This window comes from Echinops telfairi, unplaced genomic scaffold, assembly GCF_000313985.2.
Source record: "Echinops telfairi isolate 266 unplaced genomic scaffold, ASM31398v2 ScPeMD7_7468;HRSCAF=8506_0, whole genome shotgun sequence".
Lineage (NCBI taxonomy): Eukaryota > Metazoa > Chordata > Mammalia > Afrosoricida > Tenrecidae > Echinops > Echinops telfairi.
In genome coordinates, this window is record NW_022111369.1 from 14,952,936 (window position 1) to 14,978,767 (window position 25,832).

Here is a 25,832-nt window from a genome sequence, read left to right on the forward strand (position 1 = left end):
CAAATTTTACATGTTCTACAGAGAGTCCTTCTCGTCATCTGGAGTTGGAGTCCCTGATACAGCAGTTTGATTATGGTGGATGTATTCCTTCTTCAACCTATTCCTCAGCACTCACCCGGATGGCTTTCCCTCTAAGAGTGGCAGCAGCCCCGCCTCCTCGGTGAGATCCATTACTTTTCTGTGTGTCTGAGAAGACTTGTGGATGAACTATTCTAATCAAATTCCTGACCAATGATCAAGCTACAAATGCTTAAACTGAATTCGTTGTCATGTATTATATCTGGATAAGATTATGTTCGTAAATGATCATGATACTAGTGAGGATCGAAAAGGATCCTGTCTAGAAAAAGAAAATGATTTATCAGGTGTGAAAAGCATGAACAGTTTATTATAAAATTTTGTGATGGAGGACAAGTTCGTGAGATTTTTTTGACCTTGGTGTTTGTCCTTATGTTTGACCTTATATCTGTCCACTATATTTTGATTTTATCTACGTTCACCTAGTGATCTTCTAATTACTAATTTGAGGTTTCTAGAAGCTTTATTTATCAAGAGTCCAAAATAGAAGCATTCTATTAATTGAGAAGTAATATTTTCTTATTTTAGTTTTAAGAGATTGAAATGTAAAGTTACAAATCAGTTATTTGTAAGTGAGGTTAACATGACTCAGAATAAAAAACTTGATCACTTCCTACACAGTGATAAAATTATGTTCTCTGGTTTCAAAGTTGAAGAGAGACCCTTGACTGTGAGGCTCTGTTTGGGCAAGAGGCATGATGGTGGCAGTGGAGACAGGAGCACATTCTACATGTGGCATTGCTCTCTGGCACTTTCTCATTTCTAAAATAACTTGGAAATATATATTTTATAATTATATTTTGATGGAAAACTTTGTGTGTGATCCAAAGTCCTCAGCACGTTCATTTTCATTATTTTTCTTAAGATGTGAAAATTTAATTGAAGCAATCAATTGAGTTTCTATGAAGATGTGCCAATTAGCTTTTTTATGTTGCTCAGGAAAATTCCTTGACGTAGCAATATTGTAACTTCCTGGCAATCTCTTGGAAGTTTTGAACCTACGGCATTTGAAATATTTACACTTTTAGTAGAAAAAGAGTTGCCTTTTATTATTCCTTTCCTTCCATTATATAGTGGAAGAATTAAGTAATTTCTTTAATCATCCATGGAAAGTATCTAAACCCTTTATAAAATACTAGATTAAGAAGTTTATACTTCTCCATTGCTAGTCTTTTTACTTGGTAGAGAAGAATAACAACAAAGAAGAATAATTTATAAAATGGTTTTTGGGTCAAAATTTTATAAATTCTTCACCCAAAAACCATTTTATAAATTATTCTTCTTTGTTGTTATTCTTCTCTACCAAGTAAAAAGATCAGCAATGGAGAAGCATAAATTTCTTAATCTACTATACTGGAAAATTCCAGAATGTTTGAAAATAGTTACTGAATAACCCTACTGTGCCCCAGCAGGAGACCTGATGGTACAGTGAGTGATAACATTACGTTGCTAACCAAAAAGTTGAAGTTTGAAACCCACAGCCTCTCAGCTAGAGGGTGATAAAGCTCTCTGCTTCTGTAAAGATTTACAGCCTGAGAAACCCGCGGGAGTAGTTCTACTCTGCTCAACAGGACTGCTGCAAGGACGTCCCATGAATTGGATGGTCATAAATATCTGAAAAAGTTTACTGAAGTTATCTAAAAAAAATGGTAACTGAAGTAAGCCTTATATTTCTAAGTTCTTTTGTTTTAAAATCTCTTTATTTTCTCATCTTAAATTCTGCTTTCCTTCCAATTATAAGCATCAGGAATAGATATTTTTAAAACCCTTAAGAAAGTTTAATATTCCATTAATTCTGGAAAATACAACAATGTTCTCTTTTACTCTGCTGAGTTACTTATGCTCAGAGTTAAAGGGATATAAGAAAATTGTTCAAAAGTCATTAATCAATAACTTCATTAACAGGTAAATTTAAGTAGACTAAGAAAATAATTCCTTGTAAAATTTGATTTAAAATTTTATTTTCTTAGTCCCTAAAATCTTAAAAATCTAATGATAGTTGGTTTTGATTAAACAAATTCGAAGACAAAATATGGAGACATATTAATTCAAGAAAATATTTTGTAGTTAGTCCTTAGTTTTTCTCACTGTTCTCTCCTGTTTTCACTAGGTTGAGTTGGATACATTTTCTATATTTGCAACAAAAATATTCAGCATCTCCTAGGTTTAATGCGTCCTAGAGCTTTTCATTATCCTACTCTCCATAAAACAGCCAGGAAAACATTAGATAATCAAGTATCCCTAAGATCTCTTCATCACATGTGATGCTTCTCACTTTTGCCCACCTCTGTTGGTCCTCTTTACATTTTCTCTTAATTCTAGGATAATTTAATTGAAAATCATATTTGAGACTTTTTTAAGAAAAAAAGTCTGAGAAATTTCCTTTCGAAGAGTTCAAATCATTTTCCATCTCCTATGTACAGTCCAAAATTCCGTGAGCTATGTACAGGAGTCCAGTCGGAATTATCTTAGCTATTTTGCTCAGATTTCTTTGTAACAATTCTGATCCTAATTTTTTCCTGACTCAACAATTGTGAGGATGGCGCAGGACCAAGCAGTGTTTCCTTCTGGCTTACGTAAGGTAGCGATGACTTCGAACTGTCTCGCTGGCACCTGATAGCAACAACAACTTAACTGAAGCTCAGTGCACTGCAATCTAGTCTACTTGAACTCATGGCGATCTTATAGGATAAGGTAGAACTGTACCTGTGGGTTTCTGAGAAGATTAATCCTTGACAGGAGTATCCACCAGTCCAGCTGGTGATTTTGAACTACTGACCTTTTAGTTAGAAGCCTAATGCTTAGCCACCTAATTGAAAGAGGGATCTAAATACAACATGGGTGCTCTAAGACATGTCACTTAATATGATGTCATTTAATAACATGTCACTTAATTAAAATTAATATGATATATTAATTTTATTTTAGTATACACCTTTGTCTGTAAAATGATCCTTGGTGGCTTAAGAGTAGCTCCTTTGTAGTTCTGCACTTAAAAGTTCAGTGGGTGGTAGATGTTGGCATGATCAATAACTAATCATGGCATAAAAGTTAACTAATAGTATTAGCTAGCTGCTTTGAACTAGTTTCTGGTTTTACATAGTGTATCAACAATTCACTTAAGACAATTTAAAGGTAATATAATTTTGGATTCAAGGTCTTTCAAACGTAGGTTACAGGATTTTTAAAATATGTTTATTGATCCTCATAGTCAGCTAATATTATCCATAAATGTTGCCACTTTTTACATTGAAAACAAAACAAACCAAAAAACCAGTTTATATAAGTTATTAATATCAGAAAAAACCCTAAAGTTTGGACACTGCCGATTCCTTGAAGATCAAGAAGTTATTCTTGTGTGTCATATCTTCCTGTCTATAGTTTTCAGTTTTTCTTTGCATGGCAAATAGTTTTTCAAAAATGTTGCCTAAAGTCATGAAAGAAAGAGAGATGTGTGAAATGTACAGTCTGATTCAATTCAATACAGAAGATAGGAAATCCTATGGCAACCCCCTCTTTGAGAAACCAGGCAGGATAAAGATGTGCTCCACTACCCAACTGAAGTTCCAAAACTTTCATGTAAATGTCAATGAAACTGTAGTTTCTGAGGCATGTTCAAGAACTGGGCTTACGTGCTCTTCCTACACCTCCAGCCATACCACCATCATCATTCTGACAGGGCTGTTTCCTGTCTTTGTTAATAAAGTACTATGCAAGAACCAATCTCGTGAAGAATTATATTTGGATGAGTCACACTGGAAACTAGAACTAATCAAGCACACCTATTTACGTCTCTCCCAGGATAACCGATTCAATATTCATAAAATTTCTTGAAATGTTTAGAGAAGATTAACTAAATTGAAATTAGGTTAATACCTTGTTTCCTAGGAGGTCCATGGGGCTTGTCACTATCGGACTGTCTTCGGGCTGTTTTTTGTTGGAACACTGTTAACAAAACAAAACAAAACAAAACAGAACCAATTATTTAATGAAGGTAAACATCCATAAAAAATATGGTGGAAATCTTCAGGGAGACTATAGTGCAATACATGATTTAGCTTAATAACAGTCCTTGAGTGGTATTATTTTTGAGTAGGAAGATTATTACATTTATAATTTTCTCATTTGTGCTGCTTATCAGTCATTTCAAAAAGCATTTTATTAACATGGAGAAGTATAATTCTGATTGAACACTTCATTAAATTACTTAAATAAAGATATGATTTAATCTTGGTATCCAGTAAAGATAAAAACTGCATTTTGTTAAGAGTGATAAATGTTTAAATCACATGAAAAATTCCACTTGCACAGAAAGTATTCATGTTAGACTTTTGGTGAGAAGCAAGAAAAATGACTGTTTCTTATTAAATAGATAAAAAGCTTGTTGTATTTCACAGATATAATAATCTAAACTGCACTTCATCTTTGCATCATCTAGCTATGTTTCCAACTTATTAAAGTAGCTTATACAAATTACTTCCCTATCTGCAAAGTTATTTGTTCTCATTATTTGTCACACGAAGCATTGTGAAGAGTCAGCATTACTCACCCCATGATGCAGATGAAATATAAAATTGATTGTTTAATATTTATCAAGTATCCACGAAGTTCCATACATATAGCTTCTGAAATTTGTTAAAAAAAAACTTTCTAACTTTACTTTGGAAATGAAAATCCAAGAGTTACGTTATTTTTTTGAATATGAACACTGGGATGTGGGAACTGAAAGTGGCATGAGAGATTTAGTCCGACCTCATGTGTTTATAGATGATAGGGATAACTAAAAATGGAAAGGGCTAAACAATTTTGCAATGATCCCAGAGTTCTCAATATTAGAGATGTAATTTAGACACTCAAGCCCTGAACTTTGCTCTAGTGCTCTGTTCTTCTTAGCATTGCCACCTCTTCCTTTCCACGAGCACTCCCTCTGTATGAAGGAAGGAGGAAACAGAGGTAGAGGATGAAAGCAAGTGCCAGAGCATTTCCAATGTGGGATGTCTCTTGTCCCTCTTACCAACTCATTCAGGATTTTCTGGACGATCTGGATGATGGTGAGCACCCAAATTTGGAGAAAAATCTTGTTACTTTGGGTCACTGAGATTTAAGGTTCTTTAAATCAATGTAAGCCTACACCACAGGGGTCTGGAATAACCAGATTCTGTTCCCAATCTGAGTGCTCAAAGTCATCCAAATGGTACCTTCTTGGTGTAGTGGTTACACGTTGGGCTGCGAACCACAGGTCATTATTCCAAACCACCAGTAACTTCACAGGAAAAGATGAGGCTGTCTACTCCTGTGAAGACTTTCAGTCTGGAAAACCCACAGGACCAGTTCTACACTGTCCTATAAGGTTATGGGTTGGAATCTACTTAATGACAGTGAGTTTGGTTATTTTTGGAAACCAATATAATATCAGGATTTATAAAAGACAAAACAAAACAAAAACCCATTGTCATCAAGCCCAATTCAACTCATAGGTGGGTGTAACGGTTAAATCACTTAGCTGCTAACCCAAAGGTCAGCAGTTGCAATTTCCCAGGCACTCCATGGGAGGGAAATACGGCTGTCTACTTCGCTCAAGAGTATAAATGTGGAAACCCCATGGAACAGTTCTTTCAAGGTATCTGTGAGTAATTCAGAATGCAACTTTTGAATAAGAAGAAAAGTGTCTCGACTCCTGTCACATCAGTGATGACTTATTAAGCGGTTACCATTCTCAGAGGCTTTCATCTGTTTTTGACAGGAGACACATGTGAGTTTTACACGGGTGATATCTTAAGAGAAAGTAAACACGTGGAAGAACATCTGTAGTTGAGATGACGGTTTCTGCTTAAGTGAATGTTTGGGAAGCATTCCAAATGTATTTTACTGGAAAGTTCTGAGTTTGTGGCTTACATTTGTCCCAAAATAAAATATATGGTGTGGTGATATATTTTGGGATATTGGAAAAACTTTTACAAGTGGTGCTTGATTTTTACCTCCATTGCATAGTCCTAAAAGTCTTTAAAAAATGAAATAGTATTTAAATTTTAGTAACATGTGGACTGTTCATGCATTTAACCTAATTCAATTAAGATAAAAGCTGAGAATGACTTAGACTAAACCATCATAGTCTGGCAGCATTAATATGGAAAATAGCCTGAATCCAAAAATTTATTCAGACAATTTTTAAAGATATGCTTTTAAAGAATTCTAATGTTTTGAAGCTACAGAGCATTCATAAATAAAACTTTCCCCCCAAAATCTTTGTAATTAATTTGCTATAAATCACTTTACACCTTATTTTTACTTAAATACTTAAAAAAACCAACTCTCTGATGACATCAAATGTCCTGTGCATGTGTGAAATAGAGGAAATGTTAAATAAATACTTTTAGTTCTTAGATTGAGAAAGAAATTATAAGTCATATAGTCATTAAGCTTTCGCTGGGGCTCCAGTCTACTTGTAACACAGGTGTGTGGTGATGAGTCAGACTATTTTCTACAGCACTGGCTATACATTAAAATGGCCTGGCATAGAAATAGAGTGTTGGATGGGAGAGTAGGATGCTCTGAGTGGGATGATGATGAAGGTGTTTACTATAGTATTTTTCTCTGTTCCACCCCCCCCAACCCTAATCCTATATAGTATTTTTAAGAAGCAGAATGTGCAGAAAACCATGCATATAGGCCAAAGTTCCATCCTACCTCCTTTTGGAATTCTACCTATTTTGTCTCCAGCTGCACCCATTACAACTATTTCCCCTTGCCACTTCTATATTATATGCAGAAGAATGTGGCGTCAGTATTGGAGGATGGCTTATTTATTATCTGTGATGTGCAGAAGACACAACCTTGCTTCCTGAAAGTGAGGAGGACTTGAAGCACTTGCTGAGGAAGACCAAGGACTGCAGCCTGCAGGATGGATTGCTGAATGAAACTCAATGTCAAGAAGACCCAGATCCTCACAACTGGACCAACAGGTAACATCATGATAAATTGAGAAAAGGTTGAAATTGCCAAGGATTTTGTCTTGCTCGGATCCATAATCAATGCTCATGGAAGCAGCAATCAAGAGGGCAAAAGGACAAACATGTCTTAGAAAATGTACAATCAGAATACTCCTGACGGCAGTGGTTCTCAACCTTCCTAATGCCGTGTTCCATTCATACAGTTCCTCATGTCGTGGTGACCCCCCAACCATAAAATTATTTTCATTGCTACTTTATAGCTGTATTTTTTCTACGTATGAATCTGGCGACCCCTGTGAAAGGGTCGTTTGACCCCCAAAGGGGTTGTGACTCAGCGGTTGAGAGCCACTGCTAGAGGAATAGATGGCTAGACGTTGTGTCACATACTTTAGACATTCTGTCAGGGGAGCCATGCTTGGTAAAGTAGAGGGGCATCAAAACAGAGAAAAGCCCTCAAGCAGATGGATTGGTACAGCGGCTGCACCCATGGGCTGAAGGTAAGAAGCCCTGTGAGGGTGGTGCCCGTCCAGGCAGCCTGTACTGCTGCTGTGTGCATAGGGTCTTTGTGAGCTGGAAGTGACTGAATGGAACCTCACTCCACTTTCAGACAAGCCAGACTTCATAAAAATACCCAATTAATGATTAGCTTATTGACAAATACCTATTTTCTCATCATGATCAAAGTTGAGGTGATTTTTAACGTAAGATAATCCTGGGACAAGACCGATTTGAAATTATTTCTTGAAGAAAGAACCAACTCATCAATGCTAACCCATGTATAGTCTATCATGGAAACACACTTCAGAAACTAACAGCTAGCTATAACAGCAACTCGTTAATCTTTCTTTTTCTAATAGTTAATTTTGCCAGGAAAATTTCAAATTGTTTCCACCAGTTAAAACTTTATTTGGAAGAGTTTCCAATTCTTTATATTTATCATGTTTATCAATTCAATGTATATAAAAAGGTAAAGAGTGGTACATATAAAACTCATGCTTGTATCGTGAGAACTGAGCCTTGGGTTATGAGTTGGTGTGATTTATATACAAGGCAAATTTTTATACTGTTTAAGATTTGTGGTGAATTAAATGACAGGTGGTTTTAAATAGATTTAATTTCATGGAAAAAACTAGACCAGAATGCTAGCAGAATGAAGGCATAGCTCTTTCTCTCTTTAAGAACGTGTATGACATGGTTTTCTTCAGAGTCTCTGTTTGCTTATCCACAAAGTTAGGACTCAGCTTGAGTAATCTAAGGTCTCCTTCAGCTATCAAATTCTAAGATAGCTATCAATTCTTACATCCCAAATCAGTTCAGGCCCAGTTGGATTGAATTTCATTAAACTTTGAAGTGAATGTGTATTCAAATAAAATGCTATGTTTTTAGGATGGGACTATTTTCGGTTTGCAGGTTAAACTAAGGGGGAAAAGCAGATTGCATTGCAGGACAGTATTATTTTTGTTTTCATAATATATTGAGACAATCTAGACCAGCGGTTCTCAACCTGTGGGTCGCGACCCCTTTGGGGTTCAAACAACTCTTTCACAGGGGTTGTCCAACTAATAACAGTAGCAAATGTACAGTTATGAAGTAGCAACAAAAATAATTTTATGACTGGGGTCTCCACAACATAAGGCACTGTATTAAAGGGTTGAGGCATTAGGAAGGTTGACAAACACTGCTCTAGTCTTTATGGGTACAAATCTTGGAGGATATTATTTATACATTTTTATGAAACCAACACCTTCTAAAAGTTATCTAGAGAATTATGATAATTAATAATATGACAATGTCAACTTTGATAACTGCGCCTTCGGGAAGAATTAATTTTTCTCTTCTTTCCTAAAATTAGAATTTGATAAGATCGAATGATGAAAAAATTATTAGTAGTTGTCAGTGCCTTTAAATAGAAAAGGTCTTCAAAAAAGGGATAGGAAAACCCACCAAAATTGATGTACAAAATAATATTAAATAAATCAAATGTCTTAAATACCACCCCCCATTTATATTAAATACAGGTGAAATGACCTCTTTAAATTTTCTCTAGAATGGAAATGACATAGAATCAAAGAAATTAGCATAGTATTAAGTATTTAAAAAATCAAGCAAAGCAGAACTAGGGGGAGAGCAGAGGAGGAGGAGAAAGTGAGGCGCAGCGAATTCATTTGCACAATTTTCCTCCCAGGCTGCTTCAGGAAGAACGCTGTTCACATCCATTTCACTTGTGGCCTTTTCAAGCAAAGGGATTCTTTCCTAACCACACTGCTTGGGAAATTTGATAAAGGTTATTTTAAAATTTTTTATAAGGGGGCAAAGTGATGAAACATAGGCAATGATAGAGAGCATTCATAAAAATCTGAATTAGAACTACAAGACCCCTTAATATCTCATGCACACAAAAAGTGCACAATGAAATGTTGATTAGAGCTATATCTTAAACACCATGGATTAAACCATTTTGAAAACTTGAGATTTCATATGAAATAGAAAAGGGTACACAAAAAACCATATTTTTTTCAAAGCTATGTATTTAAAAAAAATCATTTTATTGTGGGCTCCTACAACTCTTATCACAATCCATACATCCATCCATGTGTCAAGCACATTTGTACATTTGTTGTCATCATCATTCTGAAAACATTTGCTTTCTACATGAGCCCTTGATAGCAGCTCTTCATTTTCCCCCCTCCCTCCACCCTCCCCCTCTCTCCTGAATCTTTGGTAATTTATAAATTATTAATATTTTGTCATATCCCACAGTGTCTGACATCCCCCTTCATCCACTTTTCTATTGTCCATCCCCCAGGGAGGAGTTTATATGTAGATTCTTGTAATCGGTTACCCCTTTCTATCCCACCTTCCCTCCACCCTCCCAGTATCGCTACTCTCAGCACTGGTCCTGAAGGGATCATCTGTCCTGGATTCCCTGTGTTTCCAGTTCCTATCTGTACTAGTGTACATCCTCTTGTCTAGCCAGATTTGTAAGGTAGAACTGGGATCATGATAGTGGGAGGGAGGAAGCATTTAAGAACTAGAGGAAAGTTGTATGCTTTTAAATTTATTTTACAAAATAGCCTTATCACCTTCAAAATACCCTCTATTACACTTAATACATTTGTCAAATCTGAGATTCCCATTCTTAGAAACATTTTAAAAACTCATGTTTGGATGGCTGACAGCTCCCCAATTGTTTTCTTCACTTTTTCTGTCTTCAAATTGCTGTCCCCCTTCATTCACAGAAAGAAAAAGAAGTTGCCCTGAGTGAGGTCAGGTAAGTAAAGTGCATGGGTTAAGAGAGGCATGCTTTTTACCAAAAACTCACTCACTGAAATGACTGCCTGAGCTGGAGCATTGTCGTGGTGGCAAAACCAATCCCCTGTCTGCTACAAATCAAGCCTTTTTTATCACACACTGTTAAGCAATCTTTTCAGAACCACTAAATAGAAGCCTTGGTCAACAGTCTGACCTGGTGGAGTGAACTATAAATGCACTATGAGTCAACATTTTTGTCTGTTCAGGAAGTTGACAGGCATCCAGAAGGAGGTCTTTTCATCAAGCGACACTCCACCTTTTTTTGAATTGAGAAAACTACTCATACATTTGACTTTTTTTCCATAGGGTTGTCTTTGTAAGTTGTGTTCAACATCACAACAGTTTCTGTGGCAATTTTCGCTACCAGGAAACACAGTTTCACAGCCGCATGGTGTTCTCTTAAATCTGCCATCCCAAAAAACGAGGTTTGATAAAATTGCTTTTACGAAAAAATTCACTGTGACCAGAGAGAACCTTTCCAGGAGATGCCACTGGGTGCACTAACTCAGAGCAAGTTGCTTGATGCTCACCTAATAGGGAAAAATGTGTGCTAGGAAACTCTGCTGGGCGGAACTTTTCCTCTTTTTTTTGTGGGTACTCATTAGAATAATATACAGATTTGTATTTTGATCTGGATTTTCAGTGGACAGCAGTAGTATGTCTTTATTCATCCAGTAACCTTTCATTAGATTGCTAATGCTCTGGCCAACTGCTGTGTTAGTCTCTGATAAGGCAAAAGTAGGACACAATCTCCATACTATCTTATACTCTATCATATTCATTTGTGAATGATGAGAGAAAATAGAAATGTGAAGCAAGTAGTAAGAGCAGCATTATCATTCAGTTCCTATACCCTTGCTCTTTCCATCTCCTTCCCCTGATTTGTGCTGCGTGCTACTCACAAAAACGCAGAATGAAGTTAAAAGTATCAGTGTGTGTACCTCCTTGTCTAGCCAGAAAACTGGGAAGACAGTGTTGGAATCCTGCGAATATATACACTGGCTGAGCAAGCTGATGTTCAGAGGAAACAGTTCTCTTCTTTACAACTTGACCAAGACAGATTGAGTTTCTCTTGGGCTTAAACCACTACTTCATTCTTCTAGCAATAGTTACAGTTTATTAATTTGAGTAAATTTATTGAATAGAAGTTACTCTATTTGAACAGACACTATTTCAAATCGGCAGCCATATCAATCACACATATAAAGGCCTTTTCATCATGAAACCGTTTATTTTTTGGCAGAAACATGTAGACTGGAGTTGAGATACTATTTTTAGGGAGGGGGTTACAAGCAGACTGACAACACACAGATGTCTCTACTGTGTTTAGTTTGCTCTTGATGTTGGCAGAGATGGAAAGTTGAGGAATACACAACTGCAGATGTGGTGGATGTTCTAAATTAATAGATGCTTTTGTTTCGTGAGAACACATTATATTTGCTAACTTACACCTGGGATTTTAAGTCTGTTAAATGTAGTCACACTAAAAATATCAAGAAACGTACTGTAAATGATATCTTTATATTTATAAGAAGTTTAATGTTACTAGAGCACTGTCTTCATTTGTGTATTTATCTATTTTATTTAGAAATGACTATTTCTTCTCACCCCTGCCATCGAGGCAACGCTGACTCAATGACCCTACAGGGCAAAGGAGAACTGCCCCTCTGGATTTGGGAGGCTGTAAATCTTTAAGGGAGCACAGAGCCTCATCTTTGTCTTACAGAGTAGCTGTACTCTACTAACAAATTCAGGTAAAAAGATGAATTTAAAAGTCTAAAGCAGCGGTTCTCAACCTGTGGGTCAAGACCCCTTTGGGGGGTCAAAGGACTCTTTCACAGGGGTCTCCTGATTCCTAACAGCAGCAAAATTACTGTTATGAAGTAGCAATGAAAATCATTTTATGGTTGGTGATCACCACAACATGAGGAACTGTATTAAAGGGTCGTGGCATTAGGAAGGTTGAGAACCATTGGTCTAAAGGGAGAAAAGAGAATATGTATAGACAGATGTTTGGTACACTTATAAGTTCATCTCTAAAGTTCCAAATGTTTACTCTAGCTTAAAAGGAAATAATTTAGGCTGTACATTCTGAATAGTGACATTGTTAACATTTTGGACCTGATAACTCATTGTAGTAAGGTGCTGTCCAGAACAAGCATTTTACAATGCTTTGCAGCATAGTTGACCTCGACTCACTAGTTACCATTAGCCAATCCAAAACTCTCTGCCATGAAGTTGATGTTGAACCAGAGTGAACCCATAGTGGTCCCACTATGATGTTGAACCATAGTGATCCCATCGTGATCTCATAGGACATAGTGATCCCATATGTTGAACCATAGTGATCCCATAGGTAGAACTGCCTCTCTGAGTTTCTGAGACTGTAACCCTTCACAGGGTGGAAAGTCCCCCTCTTTCTTTCTCAGAGAGGTTGTTGGCCTTGAGGTTAGCAGCACAAGGCACAATGACCACGCCACCAGAGCTCCTTCCATAGCCTAAAGAACTCCCTTCTTCTTGACAACCCAAATGCAAATCATCTCCAAATGTGTCATGACAGTAAAGCACCTCTCTTAGAGAAGCATCCTTCTCAATCAATTCAATTTCTTACTAGAGATAGATTTAAGAGCCAGCCTAGAAAATCTAAGTGCACAAAGAGATATGCATTCATTTTTCTGTGTAATGAAAATGCTTTAATATCAATTCATACCAGAGTGGATTACTGTCTCCTTCCGACTTCACTAATATAAAGGAATTGAATCCCCAGGTGGTGGGTCTAGAGAAGTTCTTCTTGTTAAGCCAAAAGTCTCACAGATAGTCCACAATGTCCTTCGCAGTTCACATTCACTTCCTTTGTAAGGGAGCCAGGACATAATGGTGTTTTGCTTTGAGAACATAAAGAGCAAGTTAAAACGCCTGGGTTGTACAGACAGCATGATCCCTTTTAACGGACAGTGGGAGCTCACGTCAGCACAACAGTCTTTTTGGAGAGCCCCACAAGTTACCTATCACAGAAAGGTGTGGGGCAAGAAATCTTAGAGGAAGACAGTACCCTTGGCCTTACAGAATGATGAATATGTCTGTCTATCTATTCTCAGAGCACCTGCGATGTAAACATGAGGCTTTGAAGTGAAATGGTTTGTAAGTCATGCAGCCAGAGAGTATGATGACTCAAGGCACTTGATGTAAGGCCTACTTGTATCCATCTGACCATATCTCTACATATCATATTTATGATGATAAGGACACATTTTCCTATTTTTTAATATTTCAATCAATTTCAAGTACAAGTGAAATGCAAGTGGGAAATTTCAGAGAGCCACTGAGTTGTACTTGACATTTTGGGGTCCCAGTAGTTGAGTAGCTCTAAAAATGTCATACATAACTTTATTGTACTGCCAAAGGCCAAGGGCAACTTAGGGGCAATTGAAAATTGAAAGGGAAATTATATGCTACCCCAAATCAGACACATGAACTCTGAGAAACGATTTTTGCTCTATTAATTGTGTGAGGGGGAAATGAGAAATTGTCCATTGAACAAATTGTTTCAACAAATTGTTGAAAAAGTTCCCCCAATAAGCATTCATCTCTTTGTGTGATTTATGAATATAATTTTACAACCATCCTCTCAACACCATACCAAGTACTCATTTTCTTGTCTTGATTTATCTTAAGTCAAGAATTCTGCCTCTAAAGAGACCTATAAATCTATGTTAATTTCTGTAGCTTCTTGAAGCTTAATGAACCTGATCCTTTCTGATATTACAGAGTGAAAAGGGCAGAGAAAGTTTTAAAATCAGAAAGCACCCAAAACTTTTCATTTATGAAAAGCGATGTTTGGTGGCTATTAACCAAAGGCTGGGTGAGAGCATCAAGAATGGGATGAAAAATGAGAATCATGTATTTTGATAAAATTAACCAACGTGGGTTTCTTCATGCATTAATTATCTAATTTAGTGCTGAGGAAATAGCTCTTCTCTCTAAAATGCTGTTCTGTATCAAGACGTGGCTATGTTCTCAGTGTATGGATAGAAGGAACCCTGGTGGTATAGGAAGCTAAGCATTGGACTGCTAGCTGAAGGGCTGATCACTCAAATCAGTGGGGGAACATGGGCAGCTGGGCTTCTGTAAAGATGTACAGCCTTGGCAATCCTGGGGAGCGGTTCTCTTCTGTCCTTTCCGGTGGCTATGAGAAGGAATCAATTAGACAGCAGTGGGCTCTGAGTTTTCTATGAGCACATATTAGAGCTTTGATCTTGATTGTGTGGGTTCTGCTCTTCAAATTAGTTATTCTTCAAAGATAGCATGTTGTCCTTAAGTTTATTCCAACTTAAAAAAAAGGAAGAGAGTAAAACTGTTCTAGAGTTGCCAAGGCTGTAATCTTTATGGAAGCAAACTGCTTTATCTTTGCTCCACATAGTGGCTGCTGGGTTCACATCACCAATATTTTCAGTTAGCAAATAAGTGCTTTAATCACTGTGCCTTCTGGGCTCCTTGCTTCAGACAGCATGGTTTAAAATAGGAGCAGTATAGGAAATATTAGATTGATCATTGCTTTGACCGTTTTATAAGCAAAATGAAGTCACCTATCCTGCCTGCATTAATAAGATTCTTGTCAATCCTCTCATTCATTCATTATTTTTATTTTACTCAATTACTTATAAAATATTTAAGTTTTTTACTATGAATTTAGCATTGAGATTTTTACTAGAGACACAATTATGGGTGAAAAAATGTTGAAATGGGTTCTTCTTTTAACTTTTGACTTAGAAGAAATGCATATTAATAAAATAATCAGGATATAATATAATATATATGATATATAAGATAAATGAAACAATATAATATAAATGAAAGAAAGTAGCAGTCAATTCAGTATAGGCACAGGTAGTAGCCAGATTAATAGATATTCAAGTTTCAAATCTTCTTCTTCCTAGTTTTATGATCTTAAGAAAGACATTGGAACTTAATGAGTACCAGTTTTATTATCTTTCCAATGAGACAATTCATTTATATCATGGGATTATTTCATGACTAAGAATTTATTATGGAAGTTGCTAAAATAATAATAATTATTTCTAATAATATTATTATCTAGGCCATCCTATCCCTTACAAGGACAAGTTCTTCCCCTCGCCCCCACTCCAGCTGTGTTATCTTTCTTACCTTGGACTGCAGGAAGCCATCAGAAGACCAGTTAATGGTCTATATAGAGTTCTGACCTGCCATCCAGTAATCCCTCTTAGTTTCCCCTTCACCTATTTCTGTCATGGCCATTCTTATCTTGCCATTACTTGTCCATCTTACAGAGACTTTTAGGATAAAATCTCTCCTCCTTTCCATGTTAATGCACTAACTCCTTGCTATACGTCTAAGTGGGCCCACGGTGAAGGTAGAAGAGGGCAAAACTGCTCCTGAGTTTCTGGGACTGTAAGTCTTTATGGGAGCAAAGAGTTTTTCTTTACTTTTTTCCCTTTCTCCCTAAGAGTGGCTGGTGGTCTTAAACTGCTGACCTCTTAGGTTTCAACCCAAGTTTTAACCACTACACCACCAGGGCTACACCTTTGTAAGTGATAAAGAAGACTTCAGTTTGTACTAATGCCACCCTCCCCCTCCCCCACCGCCATCCCCCGGCCTCACTTGTTATAGCTAACCCTTTAGGACAATTCCAGCTGGTGATTGTCTCATCCCTGTGACAAATCGCTGTGCATTTCAGTGTCCAGGTGTGCTGCGTTGTCCTCACTGGGATCTGTAGATACAACTGCTGGTTTGTTTTTTGGATGTCCTGAATAAGCCTCACCTTCTTGTGCAGCACTTGACAGATAGCCAATGATACTCATAGACATCTTTGTATCAATTTTGTTAACACAGGTACTTTTAGTGTGACTTAAAGTTAGTAGTTTATCAAACTCATTCTCAGCCCAGAAGCAGAGCAAAGATAAAGTAGAATTGTTTGTAATTATAATTGATTGAGTGTATACCACTTATCAATTCCTGGGCTGGGTATGTGCTCATTTTATCTCATTTAAAAATTAAAACAATCCTTGAGCTAGATATTACTTTCATTCCTGATTTACAATGAGGAAATTGAATCTCAAATATCTTGTTACTTGCTTAGGAATATAGGCTGAATTTGATCATATGTTTTTTTGCAAAGTCATTATGTTTTTCCTATACCTTCCTAAGGAGCCCTGGTGAGGCAGTAGTTTCAAGTTGGCCTGTGATCCTCATGGTTGGCAGTTTGAAACTACCAAAAGATCTGTGGGATTAAGACTGAGCTTTCTACTCCTGTAAACAGTTACATTCTTAGAAACCCACAGGGGTTCACTATGAATCAGTATCAACTTGATGGCAGTGAGTATACCTTCCCAATTTAGTTCTTTATTTAGTTTCTTTGCAGTTTTTCCTGAGTTTCTGAAACAAGTTGGAATTTTGCATTCTTCCTCTGTTCCCTATTCCACAGCCTCTTTGAGTACTCAGCTGCTACTTCTGTTCTCTGGCAAGAACTGAGGGAAATTAATGTTCTTCTAATTGAAAGAGTGACTTGCTGGGAAGCTGTGGCAAATCTACTTAATAGAGCTGCCTGGAAAAAAGTAAATGAAAAGGAAAGCTATGATGAAAGTCTTTTACCCTCTGAAATGCAAAGAGCATCAAGAAAGAATTAGCTGATGAGGCAATCCTTATTCCACTGTGGGAACAGAATTATCAGTAATCAATGGCTTAAAAAGAAGCGGCAGGCAAGCAAATCCCAGCGAAAGAGAACAGACAAACAACGGAAGGGAGTTGGCAACTTCATGATAGCTTAACTCTTTTTACTGATTTCGAATCTGGGTCTAATAAGCATACCCGTTTCTACATACTTAAGGTCAAATAATTATAATAACAACAGTGCCCTTTCTATATACTATAGACATGGTATGAAAATTACATTTTGCTATTGAATTAGAAAGACATCTTGTAAATGTTTAGGGTGTCAGGCTTGGGATGGGTTGTTGTTGCTGCTACTGTTGTTAGGTGCCATCCAGCCACCAGGTGATATAAATAACCTTTATCGTTTTTCAGAAATTGGATATTTCTAATATTCCTTAACATGTCTAAGTGTGCAATATGTATACACGTGACAAATTACACCATTGTCATATAGGGAATTTATTTAATTAATATGCAAAAAAGGACTATCATTTTGTACTCTATAAACCTTTGTGCAATTAATAAATGAATGAGAGGGTATATAATTCAACTTCACTTAATTACCCCGAGGATTAGTTAAAAGTGAAAAGCAGTTACAGCCCACAATTTTTCTTCTAATCTTGCACAGAAAGGCAATCAATCATGACAGGATTTTTATTCTTTGGAGAAACTGAACATGAATACCTCAGGACATGGCGCAGGATACACATCATACGTCAGGACTTTCACAATGCATTGAAAACAGGGAGCACATGATCAGCTGTACATTCAAAATATGGATATAGCCCAGTCTCCTTTCCTCATACAAGTCTCAGAAGACTGACAGCCTAGGTGTGGACTAGAATTATTTGGATTCTACTCTAGAAAGAATTGAAAGTATTGGAGGATGCAGTGTTGTGCACTGTCAATTTGATTCTCCCAAGAATAGGAGGAAATTCAGTGAGAAAGCACATATCTGTCCTTTACCCTTCAAATTAACAAATAGTTTCCACTCAGGATTTTTTGTTTTATTCTTGAATGTGAAATAATAGTTATTTCTGGATATTTGATGGAAGTATCAAGCATTAAAAACAGAATCCAAAACAAGCAAGTAAGCAAGAACAAAGATAAGACAATACGAGATCAGAAGATAAATAAATATCAGGAAATAAAAGTAATATTCAAAAAATATTTAAAAAGTATAATAAATATTACAAAAGGCCAAAGTTAATTGATATTAAGTGACATCACTACAACCCTCCCCCACCTAAATGCGAAAAGAATGCTGTATAGATGAACGAATAGAGAGCAAGGAAAAGTCCTTGGAAATTAACAATGAGAAGTATACCGTCACTAGAAGGACAGGCAGATAAAGCCAAAGGGGAAAGGCATGATGTGAAAGTTGCTGTTGATGCCTCTGAGAAAAATCCTTAACATCGGAGTAAAGAAGACAATGGACATCTTTAGAATGTAACTAAATATTTTGTTAAATGATGTGCATTTTCTCTCTTTAAAGCTTTCTTATTGTCATGAACCTCTGCAAAGACCTGGTTCCCAGATTTTAAACAGTATATGAGGGGGTACTCTACCCCCAAGTCAGAATGTTTTGTTAAAAGCTATGCATTTAAATTCTTTTACAAAATAACCTTATCACCTTCAAAGTACTCTCCATGACACTTAATACATTTGTCAAATCTGCGATTCCATTCTTGGAAACATTTTTCAAACTCATCTGTTTGGGTGGCTGACAGCACCTTCCTCACTTTTTTCTTCACCTCTTCTTATCTTCAATCACTGTCCTTTCATGTCCCTCTTCATTTGCAGAAACAAAAAGAAGTCGCATGGAGTGAGGTCAGGGGAGTAAGGTGTGTGGGGCAAGAGAGGGAGGCAAGCTATTTTTTGCCAAAAGCTCATGTACTGAGATGTCTGTGTGGGCAGATGCATTGTCATGGTGGAAAAAACAGTTCCCCATCTGCACAAATCAGGTATTTCTTGTCGCAGACTTTTACGCTATCTTTTCAGAACGTCTAAATAGAAAGCTTGATTAAGTTTGACCTAGTGGAATGAACTCCAAATGCACTACAAGTAAGCATTTTCATCCATTGGAAGTTGACTGTCGTCCAAGTGAGGCTTGTCATCAATTGACTTTTCACCTTTTGTTGAAATGAGAAAACCACTTGTACACTTAAATTTTTCCCATAGCATTGTTCTTGGAAGCTGTGTTCAACATTACAACAGTTTCTGCGGCCATCTTCCCGAGCAGGAAACAAAATTTCACAGCTGTTCACTGTTCTCTTAAATTGGCCATCAAAAAAGAGGGAAACAGCTTTTACCAAAACATTCACTGTGACCAGACAGAACCATCCCAGGAGATGCCACTGGTTGCACTAACTCAGAGGAAGTTGCTAGGTGCTTACCTAGTGGGGGAAACTGTGAACCATGAAAGCTGCTAGGCGGTGCTTTGGGGGGTACCCCTTATTATACTGGTATTTGGTAACCTTGTCAGAGACATAGTGAGGGCCTATGACAGATAGTTACTATAATAGATCTGATAATTTCTAATTAAAGCATATTCTCTGCCTTAATACTCCACAAATTTGTTTCAACACATGTTCACTTTCACTGAAACATTCATTTATTTGTCCATTATTGTTTACTGATTTGTTTTAGTTTCCTGAAGATTATCACCAGTTGATTATTGATAGTTATGTTTTGTTCTGGTAGATAACTTTTTTATACTTGATAAATTTTCTTATCCTATTTAAGTAATAGAATATTTTGGTTAGAACCCTAGAGATGAACATGTACATCCTAGTTGGATTTAAAGCATATTTAAATGTTCAATTATAGAGTTGATTTGAATTATTTGGATTTATAATATACTGCCACTCAAATATAGTTATACAAAAATTTTGTTTAATTCAATACATTTTGCTAAAAATTTTTAATAAAACATCACATTCTATGTTCTGTATTTATTTGCTTATCTGTCTCTTGGAATTTCTTTGAAGCACTTCAAAGCGGGGAACTCTTTTTATTTCATATTCTCAGTCCCAAGTATGGTATTGAGCCCCTAGAAAGCATTCAATATGTGTGTGTGTGATACACCCATAAAAACAATCTCTGAGGCACTATGAACTCATGCCAGGTACAAAACCAATATGGTTCACAAGGATGTCATAAAATAATTTGAGGTTTAATCCACCCAACTGGGACTGTAAACGTTAAAAAGCTCCAAGGATTTGTTCCTTTTTTCTCCCCCTTTATATCCAGCTGAACTGAAGAAGAGAAAGAGCTGAAGTCTAGAATGAAGTGGTCCTCTAAGATAAATGGAGTGAATCACTGAGGTAAAGTGACATTTCAGCTTAATTGGAGCAAGGTTTTTGCACAGCTTAGATCCTAGTATTCCCTCTACTTAGAAAGTTAAAGCCATTTTAAATCAAATTAGGGAAAAACTCTACCTTACGGTTTGCTACCTACCTTCTTTTCTTGTGTTGCAGATTGTCAGTAAGAATTGACTTCACTCGTATAGAATTATAAATTAAGTTGCAAATGGAATTTCTTCCTATTTACTATAAGAACAAGTAAGTTTCATGGGTGGTTTGTCTAAAGTTTCCTTATTAATGATAAGTTTGATATCAGAATCTAGCCCACCATCCTTCCTGTTTTGTTTCTTCATGTGTTTCTAATTTTAAAGATGGATTTACGCAATTCACTTTTGACTTGAAATCTCTGTTTCACACATTTTGGGGCGTTTTTAGATCCAACCATTAATGCAATCACCCCATACTTCTTATGCATGCATGCGCACACACACGCACACGCCATTAAGTATAACCACCACCATTCAATAAACAAATATACAAACAAATAGAAACAACAAGATCATTACCTTGAGCTATATAAGGTGTGGTTTCCTGTTTAGGGGGGATATTTGTGGGCCGAGGAGTGGGAGCAGGAGGACGGTTTATAATGAAAGATCGACTTCCAAATTTTTTCTTTATGCTCCTATTGGCCAGTATTGTATCGTACTCGTTGTCATCAATCTCGGTGAAAGTGTACGGGTCTTCCTCCGCCTCCTGCTCCTTTTCAGCTCCTTCTTCCTCCTCCTGGGGCTCGCTTCCTGTATCTGGTCTTCCACCGGGATCACACCAGTTTTTATGCCTTAACATTGGGCCTTGAAGTGCTGTTCCTGTTTATGAAACGTTTAGATTGTGTTTACTCTTTTGTTATATATAATTCTATTGATGTTCTTCTTTCAATTGCCTAAGCAAACTGGTTTAATCAAATGGCACAGGAAACCATATAAGGCAGTGGTTCTCAACCTTCCTAAGGCCACGACCCTTTAATACAGTTCCTTATGTTGCGATGACCCCCAACCATAAAATTATTTTTGTTGCTACTTCATAACTGTAATTTTTCTACTGTTATGAATCAGGTGACCCCTGTGAAAGGATCGTTCGACCCCCGAAGGGGTCGCGACTCCCAGGTTGAGAACTGCTGATATAAGGGTTCCCGTGTCTTGAAAAGTAGTCTGTGCGTTACCTCTTAGGTCCTGTAAAGGAAAGAGACAGCCATCATTCCTGCTATAACCTTCTGCTGTTTGCAATTCCTCACCTTGCAAAGGGAAACGCTTGCTTACCATGATTTTTTTCTGTGTGTATTAGCATTTTCATAGAATTTTATATGTTACAGTATATCAATGACTTGAAATCAGGAAATTGAATTATAATGTTTCTAATTCCAAATACTTTTATATTTTTTTAAGAATAAAGTTCTGCAATTCCCTTTTCATTTGAAGTCATTTGATATGGCATAGGGATGTTGGCTGCAGCGCAGCGTCTCTGGATGTGACAGGGAAAGAACCAGAGGCGCCATTAGTGGTTCTCCGAGCGGCATTCTTGCTCTGCGGGTGAAAACCAGTGTTCAAAAGGCCAGCTCTTGAATTTTTTACAACATGAGCTTGATTTTTAACGGAAGGATACTTTCAGAAGTAACTTCGAAAACTTCTTGACATTCAATATAGAGTAAATAATCAATGGCTTGGGGATGAATTCAAATAAAAAATAAAATGACTGCTTTTGTATTCTTTGATGATTTTCCTATTCAGTTAAATCTGTATACATTTTCAGACTAAATAAGTAAAATATCTCAGTGGCAATTATTTAGAAGACAGATATTTCAGAATATACTTGGTTGATAAAGAATTGAGAATTTTGTTGTTTCTCTATCAAACCGGTGAAGTTCTTTTTTCCCCTTTGTCCTTTGACAAGTATTTTGTTTAAGGTGTTAATGAAAATAACTAAATGGGAAGGATTTAGCCATTGACTACCAAAGCAGTACTTTCCAATGGTTCTGAGAGATTCATGTTTGTTATCTCAGAGAAAACAATCATCTTCTCTCTTTGTTGGTAAAGGAGGGACTGAAAAATTAAAACTTAAGGATATTTTGGTGGAAAAATACGCATGTTAAGAAGTAAACCAAGCTGTAGAACAAAATAAGAGGGTATTGTCAGAAGATTAATCAAGAGTTTTAGTTGGCTTTATAAGGAGAAGAAGACTAGAATAATTTCCTAACAGGGTATTAGGCCTAATTGTTCCAGTTATTTTAATCGAAGAAGATGCATTGCCTGTGTGTCTAGCACTAACTTTAATATCACCTTGACTTGCCTTTTTCCTCTGAATAATATTACTTTGATATTTTGACTTCATGACTTGTATTTCTTGGGCAGCAGGACCGGGGCCCCAGATTCAACGTGTGGGAGATTCTCACACGTGTTTCAGCATTAGCGGGACGTGTCAAGGCTCTGCTGCTGTGCACCGATTTTCTGAGGTGTGAGCTCCCTTCATTTCCCTTCCTGCCTCCTTTCCCAACTTGTCCTTCGTTGGAGTTGTCCTCGGATGAAACGTGGTGCTTCATTTTCCAGTGCATCACATTATCCTTTTCATTTCAGAGCAGGATTTGAGCTTTTTCCATTCACATGGTACATTAATCAATAAAGATGAAAATGACTATAATTTCAGTTTCTGAAGTAACTAGGGTGGCAGTGTATTCTAGAGACAAGAGCCTTTAAAGTCCAGAGACTCATTCACGTAAATGAGCATTTGACACATTAAAATGATACATTCTATAGTCTGGGTTCTGAGTCAAGGCCACATAAGCGTCATTTATAAAACCAAACACAAGAACCAATTGCAGTTGAGTTAACTCCTGCTCACGGTGGCTCACGGAGTGTGTCAGAAACAACTGTGCGCCATGGGACATTGAATGAGGTTTTCGGGTGGTGGTGGGGGCGTAGATCATCAGGTCTTTCTTCCGAGGTACCTTGGGTAGACTGGAACCTCCAGCCTTTCTGTTACCAGCCAAGAGTGATACCGGCCTTGTAGAGTGGTTGTGAAAATAAAGGGGATCCATGTGTCATTTACAAATTGAAAAATGCTCTACAGTGTTATATACGATTATTTTCCCTAATAAACATGTCCATAAAAACATCGTCATGACTTTGACATTTAGGCCATGAATATGGCAGCTTATTTTCTTACTGAAAAAGCTATACATAAAAGAAAATTCCTGAAGGTATCACCTAATGTCAAGAAAGCCACACATATTCACTGGTTAAAAAAAATGAAATAGATTGTATAGCCTTTTAAATGTCTTAGCAACATCAAAAACAACAAACTTCAGATAAAAAAAATAAAACCCACTACCACGAAGTTGATTTCAACTCATAGTGATCCTAAATACAACTTTTGAATTTCGAAATCTTTATGGGAGCACATAGCCTTATATTTCTCTCTTCTAGCAGCTGCTGGTGCCCTGGTGGTATAGTGGTTATGTGTTGGGCTGCAATCTGGATGGTCGGTAGTTCAAAACCACCACTGTTCAGAACAGCAGTGTTGGGGGGAAAAAATGGAGTTTTCTCCCAGTCTGAGAAACCCACACCCTGGCAGCTTTGAGTCAGTATTGACTCAGTGGCAGTTAGTTTGTTTGTTTGAGTAACTGTTTGGGGGAAACCGACAACCTTGTGTTTAGCAACCCGGTGTGTCACCAGGACTCCTTTTAAGGAAACAACAGCAGAACATTATATTGTCCCTTTATTGCCAATAACAGCTCTCTGGAAAAAGGTAAAATTAAAGACATTAATACTGTGTGCACAATATAAAGAGAGAGTAATGGATTTTAAGCTAAGGGCTGGGTTTATATTACATTTTGCTCTTTAGATTTGGTACTTTCCAGGGAGCGTATGAGCTAACATTATGCCTCCGGTCTTAGCTAGCTGGTGACCAGTGTTTGTAAGGTAGTAGTTATACACGTAATAGCAAATGTAACATGCCCAAAGCTTTACTTTAAGAACCTTACATTTTAATATTATTTCCTTTAAGAGAAGTAACTGCCACATGATAGCTGTGTCTTCTTAGTAACTGATGTCAATAACTAAAATTGTTTACACCTATAAAAATTGGAAATATATGCTAGCATTTGCTTTGTATATACTACTGATCATCTTTGCTTTCCCCCAAGTAATAATCTTCCTATATTACTGATACATCCCAGACTCTAAAAGAACATTGCACATAGTAGGTAATCACCTGAAATTTGTTGAAAGAGTAAATGAATCACAGTAGTGTTTATTAGGTATTTTATACTTTCTAGTAAGCAATACTTTCTAAATATATTGTAAAACCTTAATTAAGATATGGTATATATAGCCTTAATTAAGGTTTGTGCAGATGCACTTAAGTTTTTATGGAGATGAAAGATTCAAGGACACAGGTAGGCAGTCCCATGCCTTTAGATTTCAGTCTTGGAAACTGGGTTTATGTGCTTTCTCCGCAGGCTCACAGGGTCCAACCAGCGAGGTATAGGAATAACTGCAGTTTCATAATGGGTATTAAAACAATTCTTCTTGCTACATGTGTTGTAAGAACACATTTGAGTTTGGGAAGTAAATATAAAACAAAGTGGGAATAATTAGTCGCTCTAGAGACTCCCCAGTGGCCCAGTAGGTTAATCATCAATTTCTCCTCTGAAGAAACGGAGGCAGTCTGCTTCCCTAGCTGTTTGCAGCTTAGGGAGCCAGTGGAACCCTTCCGATCTGTCCAGCGTGTGCTGTGGGTCACAAATGATTTGAAGGCATTGGGTTAATTCAGAGGTGTAAGTGTGATCCTGGGGTTGCAACTTCTCAGGCTGAGGAACACACCAATTAGATAAGCCCAATGGGGGCTCCCCTCTTCCTGCTCCCTAGGGAAACCTCCTTCCAATTGCACTCCTTCAGGAGTCTCTGGTGGTGGTACTATTAATGGGAAGGTTGGTGTTTCGAACTCACCCACAGGTGTCTGGGAAGTCTTGCCTGATCGACTTTGAAAGGTCGCAGTCTTGATGCTCCTGTGCAATAGGAGTTCTTTTGTGCATGACAGGCTCACCATGGATTGGCAGTTCCTCTACAGAAACTAACATTGGCCCACGATTTTTCTGCAACAAATGTGATCACAGCCACGTCAACTGTTCTTCCACTTTAGTGCTAAGAGAGTGTTCTTAGACGTTGACTTCAAGAAACTGTTACACTTGCAATGTGTGATGAACACTTTATCACCGAATCCCCAACAGATACCACTTGAAAAGTGGTCCAAGTCATTTTCAAATCATCTGTAAAACATTAGTCTTTCTCTTTGGCTTTGGCCAAAAGACGAGAAGCATTATTTAAATGCCTGATGTCCATTCTATGTGAAGAGATAGATTACTTTCAAGTTTTATTTCTTTACTTAAGGTTTAGATTAAGATTTTTAAACTACAGGGCCAGGTATTTGTTGATTCATTTTTTAT

The 25,832-nt window shown here is 37.1% G+C and overlaps 1 protein-coding gene across 1 annotated transcript in view; it reads right to left on the minus strand.

Annotated features, from left to right (window-relative positions):
• BANK1 (B cell scaffold protein with ankyrin repeats 1) overlaps positions 1 to 25,832 on the minus strand; it is a 323,683-nt gene that overhangs the window by 30,854 nt on the left and 266,997 nt on the right. Inside the window, exons 9-10 of the mRNA XM_045284327.1 lie at positions 20,902 to 21,201; positions 3,955 to 4,023 (exon numbers count right to left, since the gene is read on the minus strand). Of these exons, the coding sequence (XP_045140262.1) occupies positions 3,955 to 4,023; positions 20,902 to 21,201 (369 nt within the window). The remainder of the gene's footprint in view (positions 1 to 3,954; positions 4,024 to 20,901; positions 21,202 to 25,832) is intronic.